The sequence below is a fragment of the Phoca vitulina genome, unplaced genomic scaffold (genome assembly GCF_004348235.1).
Source record: "Phoca vitulina isolate PV1807 unplaced genomic scaffold, GSC_HSeal_1.0 scaffold41, whole genome shotgun sequence".
Taxonomy (NCBI): Eukaryota; Metazoa; Chordata; class Mammalia; order Carnivora; family Phocidae; genus Phoca; species Phoca vitulina.
Genome location: NW_022589744.1, coordinates 15,274,122 through 15,299,277, shown reverse-complemented (window position 1 = coordinate 15,299,277; position 25,156 = coordinate 15,274,122). Strand labels below are relative to the sequence as shown.

The window sequence follows — 25,156 nt, the reverse complement described above, 5'->3', positions numbered from 1 at the left end:
TCCTGCGTCATTAACATTTAAACTCCTTGAAATTCTTCAACTTAATTGAAAGGAAGGAAACAAGTTTCTTGAGCTCTATTCAATCCAAAATAATGTCTATCATTTTCTTTAATAAACAATACGATTCCATGCTACACAGTACAATAAGGCATCAATCTCTTTTATAGCAAGTCCCACTGCAAATTAAGTAGCACTGAGTTATAATTTTCAGTAGCACACAAATATACCCATGATAAATTTAAAATGGCATTCTGCCACCAATCCAAGAAGTAGAAAAAGCCAAGAAAACATATAGTTTAGACCCTTATACTACACTGATACACATGGTGAGCAAGGTAATCACTTCTTTAGGGAACAATGTACTTGCTCATTTCAGAATTACTGAAATTGCCTGTTTCTGAAAACAAGAAAGACTAAAGCAAAACATTAAGAGAAAATCAGAGAACAACATTTTCCAACAACTACTTCATCATTAAATAAGATTCATAAACACGCTTACCACCAGATACGAACACACACACCTCGTACATAGAAAGCAAGACTATCGTATGTGTATAAAGCGTACAGTATTCTCCACAACTGCGCCTGGCTGTACTGAGTGCAGTGTCGCTAAAAGCCATCCTCTTATTTACATCCGGAGAAGGAAGGAGGAAGGAAGGAAGGACGGGGGAGGAGGCCTGTTTTTAGGTTATTTCCTGACCAGTAGATGAGTACAGCAGTCGTCTGCAGGTAAGATCCTGGTTCCATTTTCTAAAGTACAAGTTGGCAAGGTAGGACCCGCTGCCTGTTTTCACAAATAAAGTTTTATTGCAACAGAGCCCCACTCATCTGTGTACATACTGCCTACGGCTCTTCCATGCTGCATCAGCGCAGTTGGGACCCTCGGGCCCATGGAGCCTAAACAACTTACTATTTGGCCCTTTACAGAAGAAGTTGGCAGACCCCCATCCTAGAGTTTCTCTGAGCTCTTCTATCTTTATTTACCGGAATTCTAAATCCTAAAGTCCTAGGCTTCAGTTAAAATAAAACACAAAACATCAATGCAGTGAGATCTTACGCGATCATTACAAATGATGTTTACTAAGAGTTGCCTAATCATCTAGGATAAATTTATTTTAACACTAAAGATTAAGTAAAAGTAACTGCAAATGCAGTTTCATTACATCAATGCAGAAATGTACGTGCATAGAGAAAAAGATTGACAGGCAATACACCAAAAAGTTAACACTGATTGTGTTAAAGATGATAAAATCTTGAATAATCAAAACTTCTACTTGCTTTGTAGTTAATTTCTACAAAGAATGCATATTCTACTTGAAGTTGGAAAATAGTGACTATTTTTTTTTTTTTAAGATTTTATTTATTTGACAGAGAAAGACACAGTGAAAGAGGGAACACAAGCAGGGGGAGTGGGAGAGGGAGAAGCAGGCTTCCTGCAGGGCAGGGAGCCCGATGTGGGGCTCGATCCCAGGACCCCGGGATTATGACCTGAGCCGAAGACAGATGCATAATGACTGAGCCACCCAGCACACAGGAAATAGTGACTTTTTACATGAAAAAACAAAACTTTAGCCCTAACAATATAAATGAGTTCTACCTACTAAACTTTTCCTTTCTCCATTTAAAAAAAGCTGGTGGTTTTCAACTCAGCTGTTACAGACAAGCGCCCATTTCACTCAACGAGGCTTCCGACGATTATGGTTTATCGCCATCATAAGGACAGTTCTGTTCAAGCTAATTTCAACTCCTCGGTGTGGCACAGAGTGGTTCACCGTAAGAGATCCTCCCACCTGGAACAGCGCCTTGTTGTTCCAGACAGTGGTCATCTGATGACCGTCCCCTGCAGCTGTGACCTACTGATTCCAACGTCCATCTGATGGTGGCCCTGTGAGTTTGAGTTGTTTATCACAGTGCTTCCTACTAAACGCTTACTTTTACAAGTTTTATTCATATCCTAACTCCAAAAAGGATCTCAGGGCACTCCTGAGATAATGCATCATGTCGTAGTAGGGTGAAAGCCCACACCCCGGTCAGAGGGCAGGGACCCACTCGAGACTGTGTGCGGGTCGACCGGCGTCCAAGTGACAGCAGCTTCCCTAGTGAATGCCAAGTCCTTCCTGACCAAGATGGAAAAGAGCGTGCTGGAGACGCGGGCGAGGGACATCCGCTCACCGCACTGGGATGTTGGGACCCTCGGGCCCACCTGGTGGCAGGTGTGCTGGGGGGCGAGGATGGGGGGGGGTACAGATTCCCTTCCAGGCTCCTCGTGCCTTCTCTCCTCCCTCCCTTCCTGCTTCTCCACCACCTGCCTGAAAACCTGCGTAAGTGCCCTGTGAGAGTCCCATCAAATCAGCCCCAGCCCGGGGGCGTGGGGGAGGCGGAGGCCCTGAGCACACCTGGCCCGTAGCATCATTCCTGAGGCAGGGGGCACAGGGGCAGGAAGGGCAGGAAATCCTGAAGCAAGGGGCGGGAAAATGAGTGGATACAAGGCCTGCTCCCCAGGAGATTCCAAGATGCATCTGCAGGAGCTCCTGCCCACAGAGTCCCACCTTCCTGCTGCCGCCTTTGACCAGACTGAGACCAGATTGGGACCGAATCGGGACTGGATCGGGCTGTGGAAAGGCCTGAGTGTGGCCCAGCCTCCCCGTCATTCCATGGATCATCTCCCTACAGCACTATTCTTACTACGTCACATTCCCACAGAAACACCAACTGGACTCTCCCTGCCAGTCCTCCAAGTCCAGGTCCATGGCTCAGCATTCAAAGCACCCACATCTGACACGGTCCAGCCCTGACCTACACCCCTCCCCACACCTTCCTATGTGATCAGGCTGACGCACGTGCTCACTCTTCTCAGGCACGCGTGTCACCCCGGCGACGGCCACCCCGTCGGGCTGCGTCTCCTCCACGCGTCCCGCTGGCCCTCAGAGTGTCTGCGTCCCTGGAACACCAGAGCTCCTGGTACAGGCATGCGTTCAGTCCTGACCCCGAGCTGCCTGCGACACTCAGATGCCCTCTGCCTCACGTCAAGGTTGCATGTACATCATTAATTTTCAGGCCGCAGCTTGTCTCCTCAGCTAGACTCTAAATGTGAGGGCAAGGCGCTTCTCTGCATCTCCTACAGCGCTCAGTGTAGGTTTGAAGTACACTGTGGGACTCAGTAAAGTCTGTTTTGGACGTTGAATGGAATGAATGGACTCCTGAATCATCTGGACCGGAGATCCTCCTGCGGTCGCACGCATCACAGGGACCTATAATCTTTCCTGGCAGCCACCAAGCAGTGCAGACAGTTACAAAAAAAACCTCACAAACCGCCTCATGAGTGAAGACCCACATTCAAAGAGCTGCACCCACGTGGAGGGGGATGACGGGTGGAGCCCGAGTATCCTCCTGGCGGGCTGGCGCCTGAGTTTCTGCCTCTTCCCCACGTCCCGGGAATGTGGCCGTGTTACCCTCAGGGAGCAGCACCTCTGCCAACCTGTCCCTGCACGTGGGAGCGTCTCTCTCTCTCTGTGCCACCTGCCCTTCTGGCCTGTTCTCTGTCCCTCCCAGCTGCCGCCCCGAGCTCCTCAATGTCTCCTTCCAGCCGATCCAGGCTGCAGCCGCCCTCCCCTACCACGAATCCCATCCCGTGTTCCTTCTTCCTAGGTCTCCACTGGGCACGTTTTCATATTCCACTTCGCAGTCTGCCTTCTCCTGAGTCTTCCTTCATTTCCCCATCACATGCCCACACTTGGGGCTGGACGTTTGGCAGCTTTTGTCCGTGTTGGCTGTGCCCTGTGCTGTTGATTTCTGCTTCTCGGGGTGCAGTGGAGAACGTCCCTAGGCAGTGCTGGTCTGTGTCATCTGGGGGATAAGCCCAGGCCACCGAGGGGTACGGTGGGTCACCCCTCTGCTGGGCCCTGTGGACAGCTCCCCCTCCCCACTCACTGCTCAGGGGTAAGTCACCCTACAGGAGGCTCTCCCTGGGATTTGGGGGCAAGGGTAGGGGGTGGCAGGGGGTGCTGCTCAGCCAGCCTAGCACCATGAATCTCTCACCCCGGGGGCACTGGGCTGATGGGGAACATTGCTACAGAAGCCAAGCAGCAAGTCCAAGCTTCCGTCCAAGCGAGCAGCTCGGTCCTAGTCACTGACTCCGCTGTCAGCCCCCAGGGTCCACACGTGTTTCACGGCTTCTCTGGACTTGTGGGAAGGACCAGGGGTCTGTGTGCCTCCTGGTAGAAAGCCCTGGAAAGCGCCCCAGAGCCCAGGCCACAGCACCCATCTGTGTGCTTCCCTGCACCTCCTGGGCCTCTGCTGTCTCCCAGCTGCACACATGCTGCACGGAAGCTTCTCGGCAAAACACGACACGGAAGAGGGTGGAACAAAGGAGCGGCAGGGGGGTCGGCGGCAGAAACTGGATTTGGAGGCCAGAGCCCGCACGTCCCAGGGTGGGTCCCGTCAGCGACGCAGGGTCTTTAATGCAGCTTCTACAGTTTGGAGTGACCACCCATGTCGTCGGTCACGTTCTCAAGAACATGGACCGCGACGAAGAGCGCAGCGGGACAGGACCGTGATTCGGTGTACTGTCAGGGATCAAACAGCACTCCCCGTCACGACAGCCGCGTTCCAGAAAGACCAGTGCTGCTGCTGGGACGCTCCCACAGCTGACCGGCACGGACAGGTGCTCTCGGAACCACAAGGCAACAACCCGCACGCGCCACTCACCCAAGAAGGAGAACGCTTCTTTAATTCTCCGCGAGTAAAGCCTGCGCCTCGGGAGGCTGAGTTTACGCCCGTCACTCGGGTCTGTAAAACCCAGGTCACGGCAGCAGCCACTTACCAGCGCAGGGCGATTTTGATGGGGGTGGTGAGGCATGACGTGAACAGGTCGGCCGGGAGGTCGGGGATCATGGGCAGGAGCTCGTTGGCCTCACAGGCTGCCAGCTGAATGCAGTTCTTCATGGACGGGGGCAGGGGCATCTGCGCGAGTGGGTGGTTTGGGTTAATGGCAGCGACCTGCAGGGGAGAACGTTAAGGGAAAGAGTGGCTTAGTGGTCGTGGACAACTACAGCGTCAGCTGCCACGTGGCCCCGAAGGAAAGACTCACAAGGCAGCCCCACAGCCCCCGGAGAGGCCGCTGTGGCGTGCCCTCCTGCAGCACGCGGCCTCACGCCCGTTACCAAGTTCCCTCCGCTGACAGCGCCAGGTGGGTCTCCGGGAAATAAGTTCACTCTACGGTTTTCCATGCTAAAGTCCCTCCTTATGCTGTGATTATCCCAACGTTCACGTGTATTTCCCTCCGGGTCTTGCATGGTGTCTTAGCGTTTATTTTAAAATCCAGTCTTGGGGCGCCTGGGTGGCTCAGTCGTTAAGCATCTGCCTTCGGCTCAGGTCATGGTCCCAGGGTCCTGGGATCGAGCCCTGCATCAGGCTCCCTGCTCCGCAGGAAGCCTGCTTTTCCCTCTCCCGCTCCCCCTGCTTGTGCTCCCTCTCTGGCTGTCTTTCTCTCTGTCAAATAAATAAAACCTTAAAAAAAAAAAAATCCAGTCTTTAACCCAGCATCACTTATTTCGGTGTGTTTACTGACAAGGGACGATGTTCAGGGTATAGAAAGTGAACACCACCACCACCGAATAGCAGACGGCAGAGTCTGAGCATGGGTGTGCCCACGGGGGCAGGCTGCAAACACACAGAGGGCTCAGTGCCCGCGGCCGGCCGGCTGGTTCCATGTTCTGCACCTCACGTCTCAAAACGTCCTGCTAACAAGTGTGTGTTAACTCTGTAACCAGGGAGGGGGCTCTTGTGTTTCGTCCTGTTTTGACGCAGAATTTAATTTCCCTTTGAAGCAGGGCTAGTAATACTTGCTTGGCGTTTCCTCCCGAGACTGGTCGGTAGGGGCCCCGGAAGTGAGGCCTGGAGCACACACACGTCGTAGGACGGAAGGCGCCACGCGAGCTACTGTGGACTGAGGGGCAGCCTCGTGAAAAAGAGAATTCGCCAAAACTTGGGACCCTCAGACAACCGAACCACTCGCGCCAGCACACGGCCTGGGACCCCTCCCTCCCTACACAGGCGGCACGCGCTGCACTCGTGTGGCAATCCGGGCCTCCGGGCCTCTGCCACGAGCCCCCCAGGGAAGGGCTTCCACGGCGGGGCGCGGGGTGGCCGGCGGCCCCCCTGGGAGCCAGGGAAGGCACGGTGGCAGCAGAGGGCAAGCGGACAACACTGCACGGCGGCCAGAGGGGCTTCGCACTTCCCGCCCGTCAGCTGCGCGTGGGACGAGGCGGCAAGGTCACAGGTCACTAACATGAAGAAAATTAAACCCCAAACAATGCTGGTTGTGCGGGGCCCACACAACGTCCGGGACCTCGGAGCCCACGCACCCACACACAGCCACGAGCTGCCTGGAAGGAGCGCTCTTTGCCGTGGCCCGAACGCAGGCGGCCCGCACCCCCCCGAGAGCAGCGCGGTGACGGCAGCCCTCCCCTGGCGCCCGGTCCCGAGGCCCCAGCACGGTGAGGGTCGAGAGCGCGGGCAAGCGGACGGGTTCCTTGGGTTACAAGCGCCAGAGGGGCAGGGCTCCCTCCTCCCCGTGGACCGTCGCGGCTCCGCGAGGAACACGAGGGACCGTGGCTAGTCATCGCCGGCCACGGCTTTGCGTCCTGCCTGGACCGGGCCGGGCACGACTCCCCGCGTCTGCTCCTCACGGGCCAGCCCTGTCTGCACAGTTGTCCACATTTCTCTGAGCTCTTTCCCTGTTACTATTTCACGTGCTTTTGAAAACAACCCCGTAAGGTAAGTTTTATTTCCATTCTTAGAGACATTTCACGATGAGGAAGAAGAGCCCCCAGGGAATGGCGTGTGCGACTCGTCCCTCGGTCGGCGCCGGGGTCACACAAGTATGAGGCTGCTCCGGGTTCCGGGCTGCATCGGCCCCTCTGGACGCTGCTGAGACCCCCAACCGGACACGGGCGGCGCCCTGCGGGCTCTGCCGACCAGGGCCCTAGCTCACATGCGGCACACTGGTGGTGACGTGAGGTGTCACCACACTGCTGATCAAACCTTATTCTTCACCTCAAACTTCTCAAATGGAAAGTAGTAAAGGCTGCAGCTTTATTAATAACCCATTCTGCACCAAGAGCATTATGCCCAGAATACCAAATACTACTATACTTAATAATAAAAAAAAATTAAAGTTTTAATAAAAAATACAACTTTTTGAGGAATGGGTTTTTTTAATGGTGGTAAAAAACAGGTAACATGAAGTTTACCATTTTAACCATTTTGAGTGTATGGTTCGGCGGCACTGAGTACATTCATTGTGCAGCCCTCACCAGAGACTGGGTTTTTAAAGCAAACGGGGGCACCTGGGTGGCTCAGGTTTCAACTCTTGGTTTCAGCTCAGGTTGTGATCTCAGGATCGTGGGATCGAGCCCCATGTCAGGCTCTGCACTCAGTGGGGATCTCCCCCTCCCTCTGCCTGCCTCTCTGCCTACTTGTGCTCCCTGTCAAATAAATAAAATCTTCCTTAAAAATTAAATTAAATTAGAAAAAAAAATTCTCTCTGCCCTCCCACCCCCACACTCACTCTCCTTCACAATACATAATAAAGCAGAGAGGAAACAGACGGCAGAGTCACACCCCAAATCCTCTCCCCGCATCCCGCTCCCAGCTCAGACAGCCGGCGGAGCACCTGCTCCCCAGGAGACTGGCTCCGAGAGCTGCTGTGACGGCCCCACCCAGAAGGACGTGAGTGGAGTGAGTGAACTCCGAGTCATCTGGCCCAGAGATCTTCCGCACCAGGTGGGTCTGTGGCCCGTCAGGCCTGAGTCACACAGCAACACCGGGAGGCTGGCAGTGTGTCAGAGGGCCAGGGCAGGGATGGGGGGACGCTCTGGCCTCGGCACTGGCTGCAAGTGCCCCCTCCCTGGCTCCAGAACCGGGCTGCCAGGCTCGGGCAGGCCTGGCAAACCTCCGTGGAGTCCGGTGGGAATCGCTGGTGGGCGGCAGGCATTCAGGAGCGCCCGTGCCCACACGGAGAAGCGCAAACAGGGCTGACTTCAGAGGGGGATACGGCCATTATGTACAAAGTAGATTCCACATTCTCATTTCCCTTTTCAGAGAGACGTCTATTTTCATAGCAGAAATCCTGGAGGTTCCCTGGTTTGAAACTTCGGGTTTATGATTTGCTTCTGTGTTAAGCTACCTCTTTGACGGAGCTGAGAACGGAACAGCAGGCCCTCCGGCCACAAGCACGGACACTGTGGCTCTTCTTGTGTCTTCAACGAGCGTCTGAAATCTCACGCCCCCCGGGCCTGGAGCACCCACGTGCTGTGCGCGGCTCGCAGGGGGTAGAGGCGGGCGGTTCTCACGCTGCCAACACGGCGGAGCTCGGCGGGTTTGGTGAGGCCTCCCCTGGCCGTGCAGAAGTCTGTCCTGTCTGGTCCCCGGGCGGTGCTCCCAGGTGCTGGCAGGCGGTGAGGCTACGCTGTCCGCACCCTGGGCCTCACCAGCATTTGGCCCAAAGCCCCCGAAGCCCTGGGCACAGGAGGTACTCTGTGGCTGCCTAAGGAGGAAATGACAGGTACGTGGAGGAATGTCTGTATTCCCAATATGTCCACTAGAAATTAAATTTCCCAATTCAAAATCGGCATTGACAGAAACCCGATGACTCCGCAAGCCCCTCGCAGCATGCCCTCGCATAAACGGGAGAGATGATCTGCAGTGACCGGGCGTCACCTGCTCAGCGGGAGGCGTTCGGTCACAGTCTCTTCCTCCCATCATGCCACCGGGCACACAGAAGGAACACGAAAGCTCTGCTTTAGGGATCATTATGCTGTAACATTATAAAAAATGACATCCAGGGCAAAGGATTCCACCAATGAGTCACTGTTTTTTGGGCTCGCTAACCTAGGAAGGCAAACACCTATCTTAATGAATGAGTTATTTCCCAGACATTGTTTTGGTTTTGTATTTATCTAAGATATTGACCTTCTCATCGAATTTACTCTTTGGAAACAGCCTGCACGTATGGTAACCACCAGCAACTCAGACAACTCTGAAAAGCCGCCCAGGCACAGACGTGAACAGCACCAGCTGGGAGCCACCACGCACCCTGAAGGGCATCCCGGACACGCACCTTCACCCAAGGGGGTTTCTCCCAGGGAATCTAGAGACTCAAACACAGGAAACAATTTCCAGTTTTAAAACTCACTAGAGCCTTCTGGAGGATTTGGGAAGGGTCCAGAAAACTCTGGAGATGTGATACACAGCAAGCAGATCCAACAGAGGCATCTGCTACGTGTCCCACACGTGTGGGTCACGCGGAGCTGGTGAGGGCCAGGAAGCACTCACCTCAGACGCACTGCGGCTGGGGCTGCCGGGGGCACGCCTGCGTCTCTTGTTTTCTCGACAAAACTCCAACATCTTGCTGCTTCTGTTTCCCATGGACACACACATGCACGAGACACCTCCGTAACTTCAGGGGCCTTTACCAGGTGCATCTGTGAGAATAACATCCACTGGTAGTAACTCGGGTTCTAGCGGCTTCCGTGCTCAACTCAACAGTGTCTGCTTACTGTGGACATCTTGCAAAGTGCAAAGAGACCGAGATCCGTAAAGGACTCCGTCTACTGCTGACCCAGCTCCTTCCAGAGAGTGATGTGGCCTCTGTCGTGTGACAGACACGGTGTACTAAAACCAGCAGCTAAAAGCAGCAGTTAATTTCTCAGAAATAACTTACGTAAGTTTCTATCAAATACTAAGTAGCAATTTAACAGCCCCGTGGTCCCACAGCTGGGGACGACCTGCTGTCCAGGAGGGCAGGAGTCACTCTTGTTGGATGAAGGCCTCCCTGATGCCCAGGAGCCCTCAGAGCTGCCTGTCAAAGGGCAGAAAAGAGCCCGTTTGTAGCAAGATTGTCAGGATCACCCGCAGAGCTCACTCAAATGGACCACAGACTGCACGAAGCCTTTTAGCTACTAGCAACTGAAAAGTTGTTAACATGCTCTAGAATCACTCTATTCCTCAGGGAGGATGTAGTTCGAGCCTGCAACCAAATTCTACCCCCAATGACTCCTACACGGCCACCAAGGAAAGGAAAGGAGGCACCAAGGAATTCTGCAGCCTTGTACTTCAAGAAGAGAATTTCCATCTTTTGGCTTTGTGAGTAGTGCTGCTATGAACACGTGTGTGCACGTTTTTGTGTGAACATATGTTTTCAGTTCTCCTGGGTACAAGCCAGGGGTGGAATCACTGGGTCGCACGGCGGCTCTAACGGGTGAGGAGCTGGTAGGCTGTTTTCCAAGTGGCCGCACCACCTCACATTCCCGCCAGCACGTCCTTGCCAGCACTGAGAATCTGCCCATCGTTTTTATTTTAGCCATCTCGGTGCGCGTGAAGCATGCCTCACACTGTGGTTTTGATCTCGTCTCCCTGGCGAGGGATGATGTCCTTCTCCTGCCGTCTGGTGCGGGCCAGGACTGCCAGCACTGTGTGCAGTAAGAACAGCAGACAGCCCCGCCTCGCTTCTGATCGCAGTCTCCCACCGTAAGTATGGGGACGGCAGTAGGCTCTTCAGAGATGCTCTTCGTCCAGCTGAAGAAGGTCCCCCTTTCCCTGGTTTGCTAAGAGGTATTGTTCTGAAAGTGTGCTGGATTTTGTCAAATGCTTTTTTTATATCAACTGATTTGATCACACAGTCTTTCTTCTCTAGTCTGTTGGTGGGAGGATCCCATTCATTGATTTACCTACTAAGCCAGACTTGTACAGCTGAAGAATCCCACTCAGTCATCGAGTATAATTCCTTTTAGAGATCGCTAGAACTGATCTGCTCTTATTTGTGTGAGGATTTCTGCATGTAAGTGTGTGAGAGAGAGTGGTTTGTGGTGTTTTATTTTTTCCTTTGTCCTGTGTGTCCCTTTCAACAGCAGGATAACAAAATTCCTTCCCCTTTCCATCTTCTGGATGAGCTTTGTGCATACCTGGTATGAATGCTTCTTCAGATGTTTGGTGCAGTTCTCCAGTGAAACCACCTGGGCCTGAAGACTTCCTTGTCAGGAACTATTAAATTACAAATTCAATTTCCTTAGTGATTATTGGACTATTCACATTATCTATTTCATCCTGGTTGGGGGTTTGGCAGTTTGTGGTTCTGGAGGAACTGGTCCATTTTTGGAAGCTGTCAAATGCCTAAGTATGAAGGTATCCAGGGTATTCCCTTCTTGTTCTTTTAATGATTTGCAGGATCCGGATTCTTCCCTCCTCCCCTGTGTGTTGGTCCATGCTATTGAGGATTCCCGAGAAGCAGCTTTCTGCTTCATGGGTGTTCTCTTTCTCTGTTTTCAATCCCAGCGATTTCTGCTCTTACAGCCACTTTGGTCTTTCTGCCGGTCACTCTGGGTTCATCTGGTTCTCCTTTCGTAGCTTCCTGAGATAGTGCTGTGGCCTGAAAGTGTGAGCCCCCCAGAGTGATGGTGCTGGGAGGTGGGCTCTGGGACCCATGCCTGTGTCAGAGAGGCCCCTTCCACCATGCGAGGACACAGGGAGGGGGCTCCAGCGGAGAAGGCCTTCATTTCGGGTTCCAGGCTCCAGAGCTGTGAGCAGTGCACTTCTGTCGCTCATAAGCCCCCAAGTCTGTGCTGTTCTGTTATAGTAGCCCAAACGGACTCAGGCAGTAGGAACTTCTGACCCATCACTTATGTGTTGTTAATTTTTCCCTGACATTTTTGTGTTGTCTTTTTATCACTGACTTCTAGTTGATTCTACTACGGTTAAAGAACATACTCTACGACTTCAATTATTTCGTATTTGTTGAGGCCTCTTTAAGACCCAGGATATGCTGTAGGTCGATGAATGCTCCACGGACACTTGCTGCTGGGGGCAGCGTTCAGTGTCAGTTAGATCCTTAGGACTGACATTCCAACATAGACTGTTCTGTCTCCAATAAGAGCCAGCTTCATTTCCTCTTGTGCAGTGCACACGCCTTCTGCTTCTTCCTGGCCTCTGAGCTGCGTGCGCAGACAGCACCTGTGTGCTGGCCCCCGCCCCCCGAGGGCTGGCAGCCTCCCACCTTCTCCTCCAGCATGGCCCCGTGTTCACCCGCCTCATGCAGCCGGAAAGACGGCTGCCCCCGAGGCTCCGCTGCTCTGTGCTGCTGAGATCTTTGCAAGAGAGCGTGTCAGCCATCACCTCAGTGTCCTCTGGCTCCGGGCCTGGCAGGTGGCACAGAAACCCCCTGTGAGAACAAACGGGCCGGGCAGAGGGGCTTGAACCACAGCCCGGGGCTCTGGCCGGGATCGGTGCTCCAGAATACTGAGCAATTCCTGGCATGTTTTAAAACAGATGAAATTAGATAAAACGATTAAACTCTAGATTTACCTTCAGAGACGTTCCCAGTTTTATGATGGCTGCAAATAGTATAGTATATTCATGAATCTGGATTAATCATTTTTTCTTTGTTTCTTTTTACATCTCAGGAAGGCAATCCCAATCAGAGACCAAACATATTCGATGAATCATGGACATATCAAAAGAAGGCAAGTAAAGGTAGTTTATTCAGATGTGAATTTACTTAGGAGACCACAGCTGTAAATATTTCCTGAACATCTACCTCAAATGAGGCGTCCCTGACAGGTTTACACAGCAGATCTAAATTACAGCCGACGACACCAGTAGAAGAGGTACCACAAGACAACATACACCTAATTGTCAAATTACCCATGTAACACCCCACCACGTGCGGTCCGCTGAGGACGCGTGCAGACCCCGGGAAGTGTTTGCGAAGGAAGCAGAGGGGCAGTTACACCCCAAAAGGTGAGCGACCACGACACACACTACTCGCCTGTGGGCCCACACGATCCCATCAGCCATGCGGGCTCCAAAACTTGTCACGCAGAGAAATCACTCCTCTTCCTCCCCGAGCCGTCAGGTTACCAGCGTAACCGGAGCTGACGGAGGAGACCTCAGTGTCCCCCACAACCCACAGGAGGGCACTCAGCCCAGCAGAGTTCGGGGGCTGGTCAGGCTCTTTCCGTTACACAGACGAAGGGATTAAACGTAAAATGCTCTGCAAACAGAACACGCAGCACAAGTAAAGGGAGGTGGAGCCCATCAGCTAAGACGTGCGGCAGCCGTGGCCCCGGCATGGGGAGCCCAGCTCTACTCCGTGCCTCCCCTGACACCACCTTCCCTCCCCCACGGCTCCGTCTCCAGCGCCCACTTGCAGGGACAGTCCCGATGCCCTCGGGGCTGCTTCTCACCACGGCTTTTCCACGAGCCGTTCTGCTTTCTGGTCAGCACGGCAGCCCCCCAGAGCCCCCCGTAGACCAGCCTGCCCCACTGGACCCTGTCCTTCCGTAAAGGATGGCTTTCTTCTCCCCAGCCGGCCACTGCCGGATCCCAATTAAAGGGGCTTCTGCTGTATTTATTTTTAGATTAAACCACATACTCCTATAAACAGTTGAAATGGTAGCATTTCTTCTTAAATTACAAATGAAACTCTCTTCTGTTTTGTGTGTGTATGAGAACGTCAAGTACATTATACATTTCTTATCACTGTTAGTTTTTGAAAACCTTTGCTATTATGAATTCGTACTGCTTACTATGCAGAAAGTATAAGTTATAGAGGGGTGAACGTGGCCAGCCTTTATTAAAAGGAGGGCAGGAAACTGTCCAGAATATGTGCAGAGAGGCAAGAGGTGAAGGGGGATCACTGGCCACAACCTGGAGTGGCGTGGGCTGGAAGACCGAGTCACCTGAACACCTGTCATCGACAGCCCACTGCTCACCTGCGTGCCTGGAACCAGCTGTCCTGCTGCCACCCTTGCCCCTCCTCCCTGGAAAGTACTCAGGTTTTCTTCGCTAAAGAGTTACTGATGCACCTGGGGCAAAGCAGGGTGGCTAGTGAGGTGGCTGGCGCCCCAGGAAAGTAACAGCCCTGCATGGCGACCATGCCCGCAGCCAGCCAGCCCCTCGGCCACTTCCCCGGCTGAGAATTCCCGCCCGCGAATACACGGGGGCATCTCTTCATTCTTCAACATGGGAGACAGAGCAGAGTCATCACACGCCTCCCGGATAAAAGAGAACAATCCACGTAAACCTAAGAGAAGAGTTAGTACTTGGGGAAATGGACATAACGCAGGAAAGGGGGGGACGCCAAATGATACAAATTAGCATCATTTAAAACCTAAAGAAGAACATGAACACAGCTATCGCATAACCGACTTCTCGTTTCTCCACCACCTGCAGGTGACAGTTCTGCAAGTGGACGGGGTGGGGGTACGAAGTAGCTGCGCTGGAGCGGTGGAGCTGGACGGGCCCCGAGCCCCCAGCAGCAGCACCCTGCGTCCCCACAACCAGTGCTCGGAGAACACCGCACATCCACACACACACAGACTCCTCGCGGAGAATGGTGGTCGCGACACACGCCTCTCTGCTGGCACGCTGGGAAGCAGCCTGTGGTGTGGGGCATCGCCCACGGGCGCCGTAGCACAAACAGGACCCTGACGCAAACCGCAGACTCGGCAGTGAGGTCCACGGGCAGCCTCACAGTGTGCTGTCGGGACCGGAGTCTATAGTTCTACGGAATGCACTTTTAACACGTTCTTAAGAGACACGAAGAGTCTGCAGTTAGTTCTCTTTTGTCAGAATTACTTCATTTAACTCTGTGACATAAAATGTAGTCACCGTGACGGATGCGTGATGATGTCACGTATCAGTTCACACACAGGAATGCCCCTGGGAAGCAGGGCGGTTCCATCACTGTGGATTCAGGGGCACTGCGGGATCGAGTCTGCTTGTCACTATGAAAACAAGGGTCCACGCAACAGGTCTCTGCGAGCTGGGGGCACCATGCGAGCCAGCAGCCGTGGACCGGACAACAGTGAGCAGAGGACGGAGGGTGGACGTGGGACTGGCTTGGAGGCATCATGAGAAGAACCTTGCAGAGCACCAAGGAGAGGAGGCTGCAGAGTGGTGGACCGAGCGGTACAGGAACCATCCTGGTACAGAGAAGACAGGCTCCCTGCTCCCCACTCGCCACCTAGAAACGGCCCGAGCACCAGTCCCAGTCCCAGGAAGACTGTGTTCAGGAGCGCGGCTTGCTGGCACACTGCTCAGCCCAGTGTGTCTCTGGGGAACAAAGGGTGTTACTACACTCACCACCACGGCCAGGCCCCCACTTGCCATCCACGTGCCTTGTAGGCCTTGCACACACACCACAAGGCTGCAGACACTCACCACCAGGTCGTCCAATACTCGTGCCCCATGCCATTCCCGGCCGCCATCCCGACCATGGTGGGGGCCAAGCCACCCAGGGCCAGCCATGCACACGACGGGAAGTCCACCAGGCTGCCGGAGGGCGAGGCAGACGTGCTAGTACCACCCAGAAGCCACCTCTTCTTGCCTCACACACACAGGCATGCTGCACGTGGCAGGAGAGAACACCACGAGCCATGGGCGCCAGAGCAGAGGGTGAGAGCGGCCCAGGCGCGGGGGCACAGTGAATGACCACATGGCGTGCCTCACAGACCTTCCTGACAAAGACACACCACTCCGGGTTTAGAAACCAGCAGTGAGCTGCTCCATCCCTTCCCGCTGGAAGCATTCAGATGCAGACACTCAGCGAAGGGCTGAGAAAGATTAACCCCACGCACCCTTCCTTAGGTTCTGACCTGAGGGTCTGCCCCAGCAGAAGGAAGGAGAAAACCAAGGAAGAGGCAGAGGTAGGGTCTGGGGTCTGGCACTGAAGGGAGAGCCCAGGACGGCAGCTTTGGGAGGCGCCGTCACCAGAACGAGCAGCAGGGAGCTGGTGAGGAACACACTCCGGGAAGGACATGTTCTGAGATGCGATGCGATCCCAGGAAATGTGAGAGATCTAAAAAGAAAAGAGGAAGTCTCCAGGAAAATCAAAGAAACAAAAACTGTTATAAAATGGTAAAACAAAGCACCCGATTCAGCCACGCGATGAGTGATGTTCACATGGTTGTGACGTTTGTCACGTTTTAGAATCAGCCAACACACCAAGCACGGGGACTCAATCAGGGAACAGAAGACAGCCACAGAAGTCAGAGTACGAAGCCTAAAAACTGGAAGACGTCACTGACTACTGATGAACCTAGAAATACACAGAAAGGTATTATTTAGATTTGCAAAGGCTACAAAGTACACAGAGGCCAAAACCAGTAAGTACAACTAAGTGGCCGTGGGGAGGTGGGAGGGGTAGTTAGTGGCCACCCCCTTCAACTGCCCTGGAGAATCCACCCACACACACAACAAACGGGACTTAAAACTACCTTGTAACAGGTCTCTTTACCTCCAAAACTCTACTTAACTTCTCCACGTCTTTAATCAGAACTGACTGTGTGCGGGGAAGTCGGCGCTCAGGCCCACACCGGGGAAGCGCCCGCATTCCTTGGGCCACGAGGGGAGAGGCCACGTCCACCGCGCTGTGATCTGTGGTGGCAGGTGTTTTGGTTTGTATGATAGCAGAAAGCTCACGGACAACCCAAAATTTATGAACCGAGAAGCACCAGCACAAGCACGTTATCTGCATTTATAGAGATGCTCAGCAGAGGAAGCAGAAAGAGAGGTTCCCTTCGGGAGCGGAGCCCTGGCTGGGACGCGTGGGGCCGGGGCCTGCTCCAACCATCACTGGCCCTCTGTGCTATCTGATCTCTAAAATCATGGCATATCCTAATCTGGTAATAATAAAACTACTTACTTTAAAAAGAACATTGCAAGCACAGAGATTTGAAGACTGACTCTAATGTTCAAATTACAAAGTAACGACACAACGGAAAATGTACAGAAGATGACTGAGCGACAGACGACAGACAACGTGTTTTCCGCGATGCGGTTCCAGTTGCGAGTGTAACTTTTGCTGTGCTTTCGGGGGGAGGGGGCTTCTACCGCACCAGCAACGCTCCTCGGGGGCGCCTCCCGGTCCTGCGGAGAGGCAGTGGGTGCCGCAGAAAATGTGAACGCCAAGGGCCACCCCTCCAAACGTACGCCCCTCACACCTGTGCTCATGTTTACACCTTGGAGGCTCTCCGGTCCGAGTAACCATCTTCATGCATTTTGTGCCATCGCTTGCATCCTCTACTCTTTAAATGTTGGCACAAACCGTTTCACCTGCCAACTTCTTTCAGCTCACATGTCATCACCTACCCAATAAAGCCGTTACAATGTACTGTAAGTTGACAAAGAATATAACCAACTGTAGAGTGGGTAAGAATTACATAGAAGAATAAAGCTAAGAGGCTACACAGGATTTCTGTTTGTATAGCACACCTTAAAATGACTAAAACAAACATTAAGATATTAGCTGGGAGCCAATTTTATCATTTTAATTTCCACTGTTTATGCAAGAGACCAACTGAACAATAGCCAATCATAGTAAGTGTGATGGCAAAACACAAGACTTATCTACACTGTAATTAAAAAAAAAAAGAAGGAAGATAAAAGTCAGAGCTAATTATAAAACATATGGTATAACTTTGTACTGCCATCTATTTGCCACTTCAGATAATGTATTTCTCATTTGCTCTCCCCCATGAGGAATTAGTCAATTAAACATTTTTTCCCCAAAAAAGATGCATTGAAACCTTTTTTGGCACGCTCACCAAAATGAACAGTTTCCAAGGCTGAGTAAGGCTTGGCGACATACAGAAAGCACAAGGTGGTGACAGGGCAGACCCACAGCGTGTGGGGAAGTCGGTGCTCAGGCCCATGCCTGGGGAAGCGCCCGCCTTCCTCAGGCCGCGAGGGGAGAGGCCACATCCACCTCGCTGTGATCTGCGGAGGCAGACGTACTGTTTTTCCTTTACCACCCTGAAGCTCATGAATTGGGATAAAAATCAGGCAGCATTCTTTGGCATTTCATTTACATATTTTAAGTGTAAAAAAGAAAAACCTTTTTTGCAGTATTTATTACTTGAATGTGAGGAAAAGCAAATCACCTCTAGGTGCTCTGAGTCTTTAGTGCTCATTAGATAACCTGTCCCTTGGGTAAACGTGGATGAAAAGCCTAAAAGCATGGTAATAATCGGATGATACAAAACGTGGTCTCCCCCTTCTCTTATTACAGAATGCAAAAATCATGCCTCGTGGAGCTGGGCCCCATTTCCAAGGATAAAGGGCACCATATTTATCAGTCACTCTTACGCCATGTTCTGCACAGGGACCTCATTTATAAATATAAAATATTAAACTGCATGACATGTTAATTTTAAATTCTACCACATAGAATTCCAAATTTTATTGCTGATTATTTCATCCACATCCTCTGACGAAACATGAAAAGCACAACAATACATTAAAATTGAATAGACCCAAAACGGCTTGAGGAAACATGTACTCAGGACCATTTTTGTTCCGGAATTGAGAATTTCCTGCACTGCCACCAATCGGAATTCATCATCCCCTCGAGGCTGCAGAATATTTTATTCCCACGCGCTCGCGCAGACCACAGGATGGAGGTGTCTTAACTGAAAATGCCTCTATAATTTCTCTTCAGAATTCACTGTTTGGTTCAAACATCAAATATTAACTAAAACAACCGAGTGAAATGTCTCTTCGTGAGCAGAACGCGGCACCGGCTCTCCAGCTCCTCAAACAGAAGTGACTGATGGCAAATGTTTGAGTTCGTTTTCTGTATTTAGCTCAGTGGGGTGTTTTTCACACACACACGCACACGCACACACACACGATGGGGACAATAACAAAGATGCAGAATTGATGGCTATGCCCAGATATGGGTCCGTTTCTCCTAAAATCGATGTGTCTGCTTTACTTTAACATTTATCTCAGAGGCAGAGACCACTGGAGCGCAAATCAACTCTGTTAATGTTATCACTTAATTAATGTTTAGACTAAAAATGACACAGAATAAAATGAGATGTAAAAATGCAGCCCGAGGCTCGTGCCGAGTGCCTCTCCAGCTCCTTGTCACAGAATCCACCACGGCGCCCCGAGCACGCTGAGGGAGTCGCCCCCCGCCCCCCGCTGGGAGGAAATGGGAAACTCAGCAGCAGTCCTGGGGCGGGGGCCTCACCTCCAGTTCCTGCTCCCTCTGCAGGGCAAACTGTTTGAAGGACTTGACGATCAAGCCAGCGTTGGAGCAGTCGTAGACGAATATCGACGGGCTGCCCATCCACGTCTGCAGGTCATATATGGACAGAGGGATGTACTGAGTGTAGTTCTGGAAAACAAAACACAGTGCACGCGTGACTTACGCCTCCTGCACAGGACCGCCAAGCACGACAAGGAAGGGATGACACGCTGGGCCAGGCGGCACGGAGGGCTGAGTCACCGCTCGTACATGCGGTCAATCACAGCAAACTAAGCCCCCGGGGTGTGCCCGCGTGCCGCTGTACCCAGACCTGTGAGTGCCGGACGGCGGCCCCGGAAGCTCCTCAGCAGTCGCCACTGAGTTCAGCGGCTGGCTGTTTCCTGGAAACATGGGCCCCTGCCCACAGCGGGATTTCCCTCCACGTGTCCTACCAGCAGGGCTTCGTCATTTACCTTCCTCTCCCACCCCTGGGAACCAAACCATGGCCTCCTCTTACACACTTAAAGGACGTACATGTGCCCCTTTCCCTGCTCACCATCTTCCTCTGTGACTTGTCTGTGCTTCTAGAATGTGCCATGCACCTCACTTACCAGGGAAATGCTCTGAGGAGCTGCCTAGGCTAAAATTTGCATGTTTTCTCCATTGTACCTTCTATTTCAGAGATACCCATAAGCACTTAATCCTCCAGATGACTTGGAAATCACACTTAAAGGATGCAAGTGATTTGGCACTCTGATTTTTTCAAACCACAGAACAGAAACTTATTAACATGAATCCACTAAGTGCAATATTTTTCTGGACACACTGTCCTGTTCAGTACTCGAAAACACTCAAGAGATGACTGGTAATCGCAGAGCAGGATGTTCTCACCTCACTAGAGAAACGAGGACGATCCTCACTCAGAGGCAACAGTCTGCCGCGACCCTTCTGTATGGAACACCCCCTCACGTACCCTTCCCCTGGCGAAGCTGGCATCAGTCAGCTCTGCACGCGTGCAGTGAAGGGGACTGCATTTCTAGCAGCTGACCCACAGTAACCGCCTCTGGTATTACCATGAGGGTGGTGAGAACACGCCAGGAAAACAGGGCAGAAGACAAGAGTACGCAGCAGGGCCTAGGGAAGTCTGTGACGGAGGTGGCTGGCAGAGCCTTTCCTGAAACGCACAGCAAAGCACAAGATCTAAGTCCACCTAGATGGGATGAGGCCACGTCCAGACGGCACAGGTATGTGTGCGTGAGGGAGTGGACATCTGTACCCCAAGAGGGACCCCACTCTGCTGACGCTGGGCCGCTTCGCCTTGCTGACCTGCCTCCTCTGTGGCTGGCTGGTCATCACTGCGCTACAAACGAGAATGCTTGGAAATGCTGTCCCTGAGCTTGCTTACCGGAAGCTTCCACATATGTCAAGCCTAACCTAAGGAGTCCATAGTGTCAACGCTAGCCCAGTCCAAATACCAGCAATTTGACAAGCTGATTCTAAAGTTACTGCAGAAGAGAAATACACAAGAATGGCGCAAAAAAAAAAAAAAAGAAAAGAAAAAAACCCCACGCACCCATTTTTAAATAAAGAATAATGAGTAGGGACCTGCACTACCAGATATTAAATATACTATAAATCCATGGTAATTACAGGATGGTATTAGGGAGGGCAAGAAAAACAAATCAACAGAAAAGAACATCCAGAAATAGACCCACATATATAATTATAATGAAGGTGGCATTTTAACTCAGTGAAGGAAGAACAATAATTCCGTAAGTGACACTATAAAATCTACTAGCCATTCAATATTGCTGAAATTCTACATACAAAAAAATCAAGATAGATTTTAAAACTAAATATAAAAACAGAATAAAAGATTTTTATTTATTTTGGTGCAAGCCCTCTTTTTTTTTTTTTTTTAAGATTTTTATTTATTTATTGAGAGAGACAGTGATAGAGAGAGAGCACATGAGAGGGGGAGTCAGAGGGAGAAGCAGACTCCCCGCCGAGCAGGGAGCCCGATGCGGGCCTCGATCCCGGGACTCCAGGATCATGACCTGAGCCAAAGGCAGTCGCTTAAACAACTGAGCCACCCAGGCGCCCGGAAGAAAGCCCTCTTATTCACAAAACTCAGAAGTCTTAAGGAGAAATATAGAAACACAAAAATTACATAATTCTGACAAAACACACACCAATGATAAGCAATACAAGAACAAAGTGGGTACAACACACGTGACAGGATTTTTAGAGGGTACATGGGTATGAGTTTCTGCTCAGACCAACAATGATAAGAAACAAACAGGCAAAGGATACAAACACACAACTCTCAGAAGCAGGAATGATGAAGGATTATGAAAAGAGTTTCACGCTCTCCATGAATCATGGAAACACAGATTACAATGAGAACCATCTGTCTATCTATGAATCTGTCTTTGTCCAGCAAGGTAGAAATAAAGAAGATGAATAGACCAGGATGTGTTCAACAAGGTACCAGTTTATCGTTGGTAGGTACGTAAATAAGGAAGCTTTTTGTTGTTATTATTTATTTATTTTTTTTAGAAAGAGAGCGTGTGTGTGGGGAGGGGCAGAGGGAGGGGGAGAGAGAGAGAGAGAGAATCTCAAGCTGACTCCCTGCTGAGCGCTGAACATGGAACTTGACATGGGGCTTGATCTCATGACCCTGAGATCATGACCTGGGCCGAAATCATGAGTCAGACAGACGCTCAACCGACTTGAGCCCCCACATGGCCCGGGAAGCTTTTTTAGAAGGCAATTCGGTAGTACATACAAATTTTAAATGTACATCCCTTTGACTTAGGTGTCCATCCTACAGAAATACTTGCATCTGCATGCAGAAATGTGTGTACAAGCATATACGATTCTCTAGCTGGTAAAATCCTGACAGCTATCTAAATGCCACCATGGAGGAGACAGCTCGTCTAATCTGTCTTTCCTCCCTCTGCTTCCCCAATGCAAGTTCCCGCTGAGTACATTTCCCAGCTTCCTCTGCACCTCAGTCTGATCTTGCAGCCAAACTCTGGCCAACGGGACATGATCAGAAGCGATGTGTCCAAATTATCAGTGCTACCCTCCTGCTCACCTCTTCCTCTCTCTCTCCCCTGTGGGAATGTAGACATGCTGAGACATCTCTGACCGTGCAGAGGACAAGAGCAGAGGGACAGAAGGGGAGTGTCAGATGGAAGGGGCCTGGGCCCCATGTCCCGAGGAGGCCACAGCAAGCCCCAACGACTTTCGTGGACCATCACAGCCTATCCTGGATCCTTGCACTTTCAATGGGAAGGACCATTAAGCAAAAGAATGTCCATACATCCACATGATGGAACACCATGCAGCCCTAAAAAGACTAGGCTCATTGCTATGGGTTGACATGGAAAGATATCAAAGGCTTATTATGATTTAAAAAGTGCAAGTCTTAGAACATCGCACAGACAACATACCATTTTGTGGGAAGAAAAGGAAAAGGCTCTGTGTGTGAAGCATGCGCGACTGGGCTCTGCTCTGCACCCAATGGGAACTCGGGAAGTGTCTGTCATAGAAACAGTACTGAAGGGAGAAGGATCGAACTACTAAGGGCTGGGGAGGTAACAGTGTGCATTTTGGGGCAAAGGTGTATTATCCATTTCCTTTAATACTTCTGTTCTCTTGGAATCTTTTATAACAGAAATTACTTGTACTTTCTAAAAAGATAAAAATGCACACAAACTACTAAAAGGAAAGAGGAAAAGGGTAATCTCCAAGGTTGACTATGATACACTTCTACATTCTTCCAATATTTTAGAACAAACAGGCATTATACATTACCCGTGTAAGCCGGAAGGCTTTGGCAAGTGCTCCACCAGGCAGAGTGGGACGTGGATAGAGGTCTCCGGGGCACAGTGGGGAAGAGAGCCCCTTTCTGCGCCCACTCCCCAGCACCCTCCCTGCACCCTCCTAGCCTGGCACTGGGGGCGTTTGGGGCCGATCACTGAGTGTGCCCCCCCCCGCCCTGGGCACTGCGTGATGTTTGGCAGCGTCCCTGCCCAGTTGTGGATCAGCAAGGTCTCTGGACATTGCCAATGTGTCCTGAGGGGGATCCTGTCCCGGTGAGAACCTCTGCCTTTGAGGAGAGGCGATCTGATCTGAAACTGTAGCTGTGTGTGCTCGGGTTAATGAGACTGCAGATGCGGGAAGTCCATACCCACTGGGAAAAACAAAATCAACTCTATTAAACCGCACTGAGGAAAATGACCTTTGAGAATGAATTCTTATTAGAACATGAGCACGTAGATCTCATTTCCCTTCTCAGAAAGACCCTGGGCAGTTTGTCAGGCTTCAGGCCGGGCCTACAGAGGCAGGAGCAGAGAACAGAACCAGCGGCCAAAGCACAGCTGTTTCCCCCGTCCCGCGTCACCTCAGTGGACCCGGCTGTACAGGCCGGACGAGTGCAGGCCCCTCTGTGCGGGAGGCCACCGCACACCCCAGGGCCCTCCGGGCAGACGTCTGGCTTCTCCCCCACCAAAGCTACACATTCAGAGAATTCCTCACCAAAGCATCTCTCCTTTCTCTTGAAAAACATACTAAAGGCCATGTTTTCATTTCAAACAAAGAAACGGAAATGGGTTTTAGATAATTTATTCATTACAATCCACTTCATCTGTCAGGTTATATTAAACGTGAAAAAGAAAGGTCCCCTTGCTTCGTCAGACTGTCCTCCGGGGCTGAGTCAAGCACGGGGCCAGGACAGGAGGTGGGGAGAGCGGCCCTGGGCTCCGGGGGAAGCAGTGCACCTCGCAAGAAGCACCTCCCCATTTCTGAGAAGACTCTGAGGGCATCTTCGCCCAAAAATGTCCAAGTGTGAGTCGGAAGTCTCAGCCACAGTCACGCAGCCCCCTCCTGAGGGCTTTCCTGGAGAGCCGCCCAGGGCGGTGAGCTTCCTTCTGAGCTCACACGTCACCCTGAGTCCCCTGCCCTGCAAAGGGGTTTGCCTGCAGCCGTTCTCTGAGGAGAGGGGGCAGCAGAAGATGCCTCTTCTTTCGAAAGGGTGTTCTCCAAACACATCACCCACTAGTGGGAGGTGATGGCCCAGATATGTGAGGTGTGGAAGAGCCAGGCTCCTGGACCAAGTGCAGCCGTCAACGACTCTGGAGGGGGAGCCCCAGGCAAACTCTTGGTCCCTCAAAATCCACAAGGCTGAAGGCTCACTGGCTTTGTGGACCCTTCCTCTGTTTTTCCTTTATTATAGTTAAATAACCGTTTACTCCATCAGTAATTTTAAATAAATATTATTTAAATAATAGAATTTACTGGTTTTGAAAACTGCATTCTCTATCCAATAGTGAGATTCTTGTTCTCATTCTGCTTTAGTATACAGTTCATTATTGATCTTGTTGAAAGATGGATCATAGAGGTTTTTAAATGCAATTTTAAAAAACATACACTTGTAATTTGAAAGAGCAACATTTGTGCGAGATCCTATTTATCACTTGTTATAATTGTTACTCTATCCATATTGAGAATGCAGCAGGGTCCAAAAAAAAGCTGTTAATTTTATTGTAAACTTGACTTTTATTTTCTGAGGATTTCTAGGACTTGGTGTTTGTCTGCAAGAGTTGAAGGAAGACCATCAGCAAAGATCCTATTTCTTCAGGAGAAGTGCTGAAAACTTGGGACTATTTCTTTACAAGAGCTTCAAAGTTCAAAAAAAATATGATCCCCCTCATGCTAAGAGATAAAACCTTAACCGATTTCTCAGATGTCTTATCCTATTAGAGAACCGGATTTATAGAGCAGAAGTTCTCAAACCCACTTGCATCAGCATGGCAGGGGGCGGGGGGGCAGTGAAACACAGACCTCTGGGCCCCTCCGGGGCTTCTGTCATTGTGGGCGGGGTCGAATCACCTGCATTTCTCTTAAGTTCCAAGACCCTGAGAGTCCCTGGTGTGGGCGGACGAGGGTGCAGTAGAGACTTGGGACACTCGATCCTCAGTTCCGGCCACCTGCACGCCTCATGCTTTACAAAGAACACTCCCAAATGACTTTTTTCCCTTTAGGATTTAACAGTTTACATATACTGATCAGGAAACAGTTTGCTGGTAAAATAATTTTTAAGGAAAAATATCCACTCAT

The 25,156-nt window shown here is 51.2% G+C and overlaps 1 protein-coding gene across 2 annotated transcripts in view; it reads right to left on the bottom strand.

Annotated features, from left to right (window-relative positions):
• Window positions 1-25,156, bottom strand: part of RPTOR (regulatory associated protein of MTOR complex 1) — a 329,954-nt gene that overhangs the window by 163,913 nt on the left and 140,885 nt on the right. For both annotated transcript variants that reach the window (XM_032429799.1, XM_032429800.1), the window contains 2 exons: window positions 19,034-19,180; window positions 4,823-4,998 (listed from right to left, as the gene is read on the bottom strand). In XM_032429799.1, coding sequence (XP_032285690.1) covers window positions 4,823-4,998; window positions 19,034-19,180 — 323 coding nt within the window. The remainder of the gene's footprint in view (window positions 1-4,822; window positions 4,999-19,033; window positions 19,181-25,156) is intronic.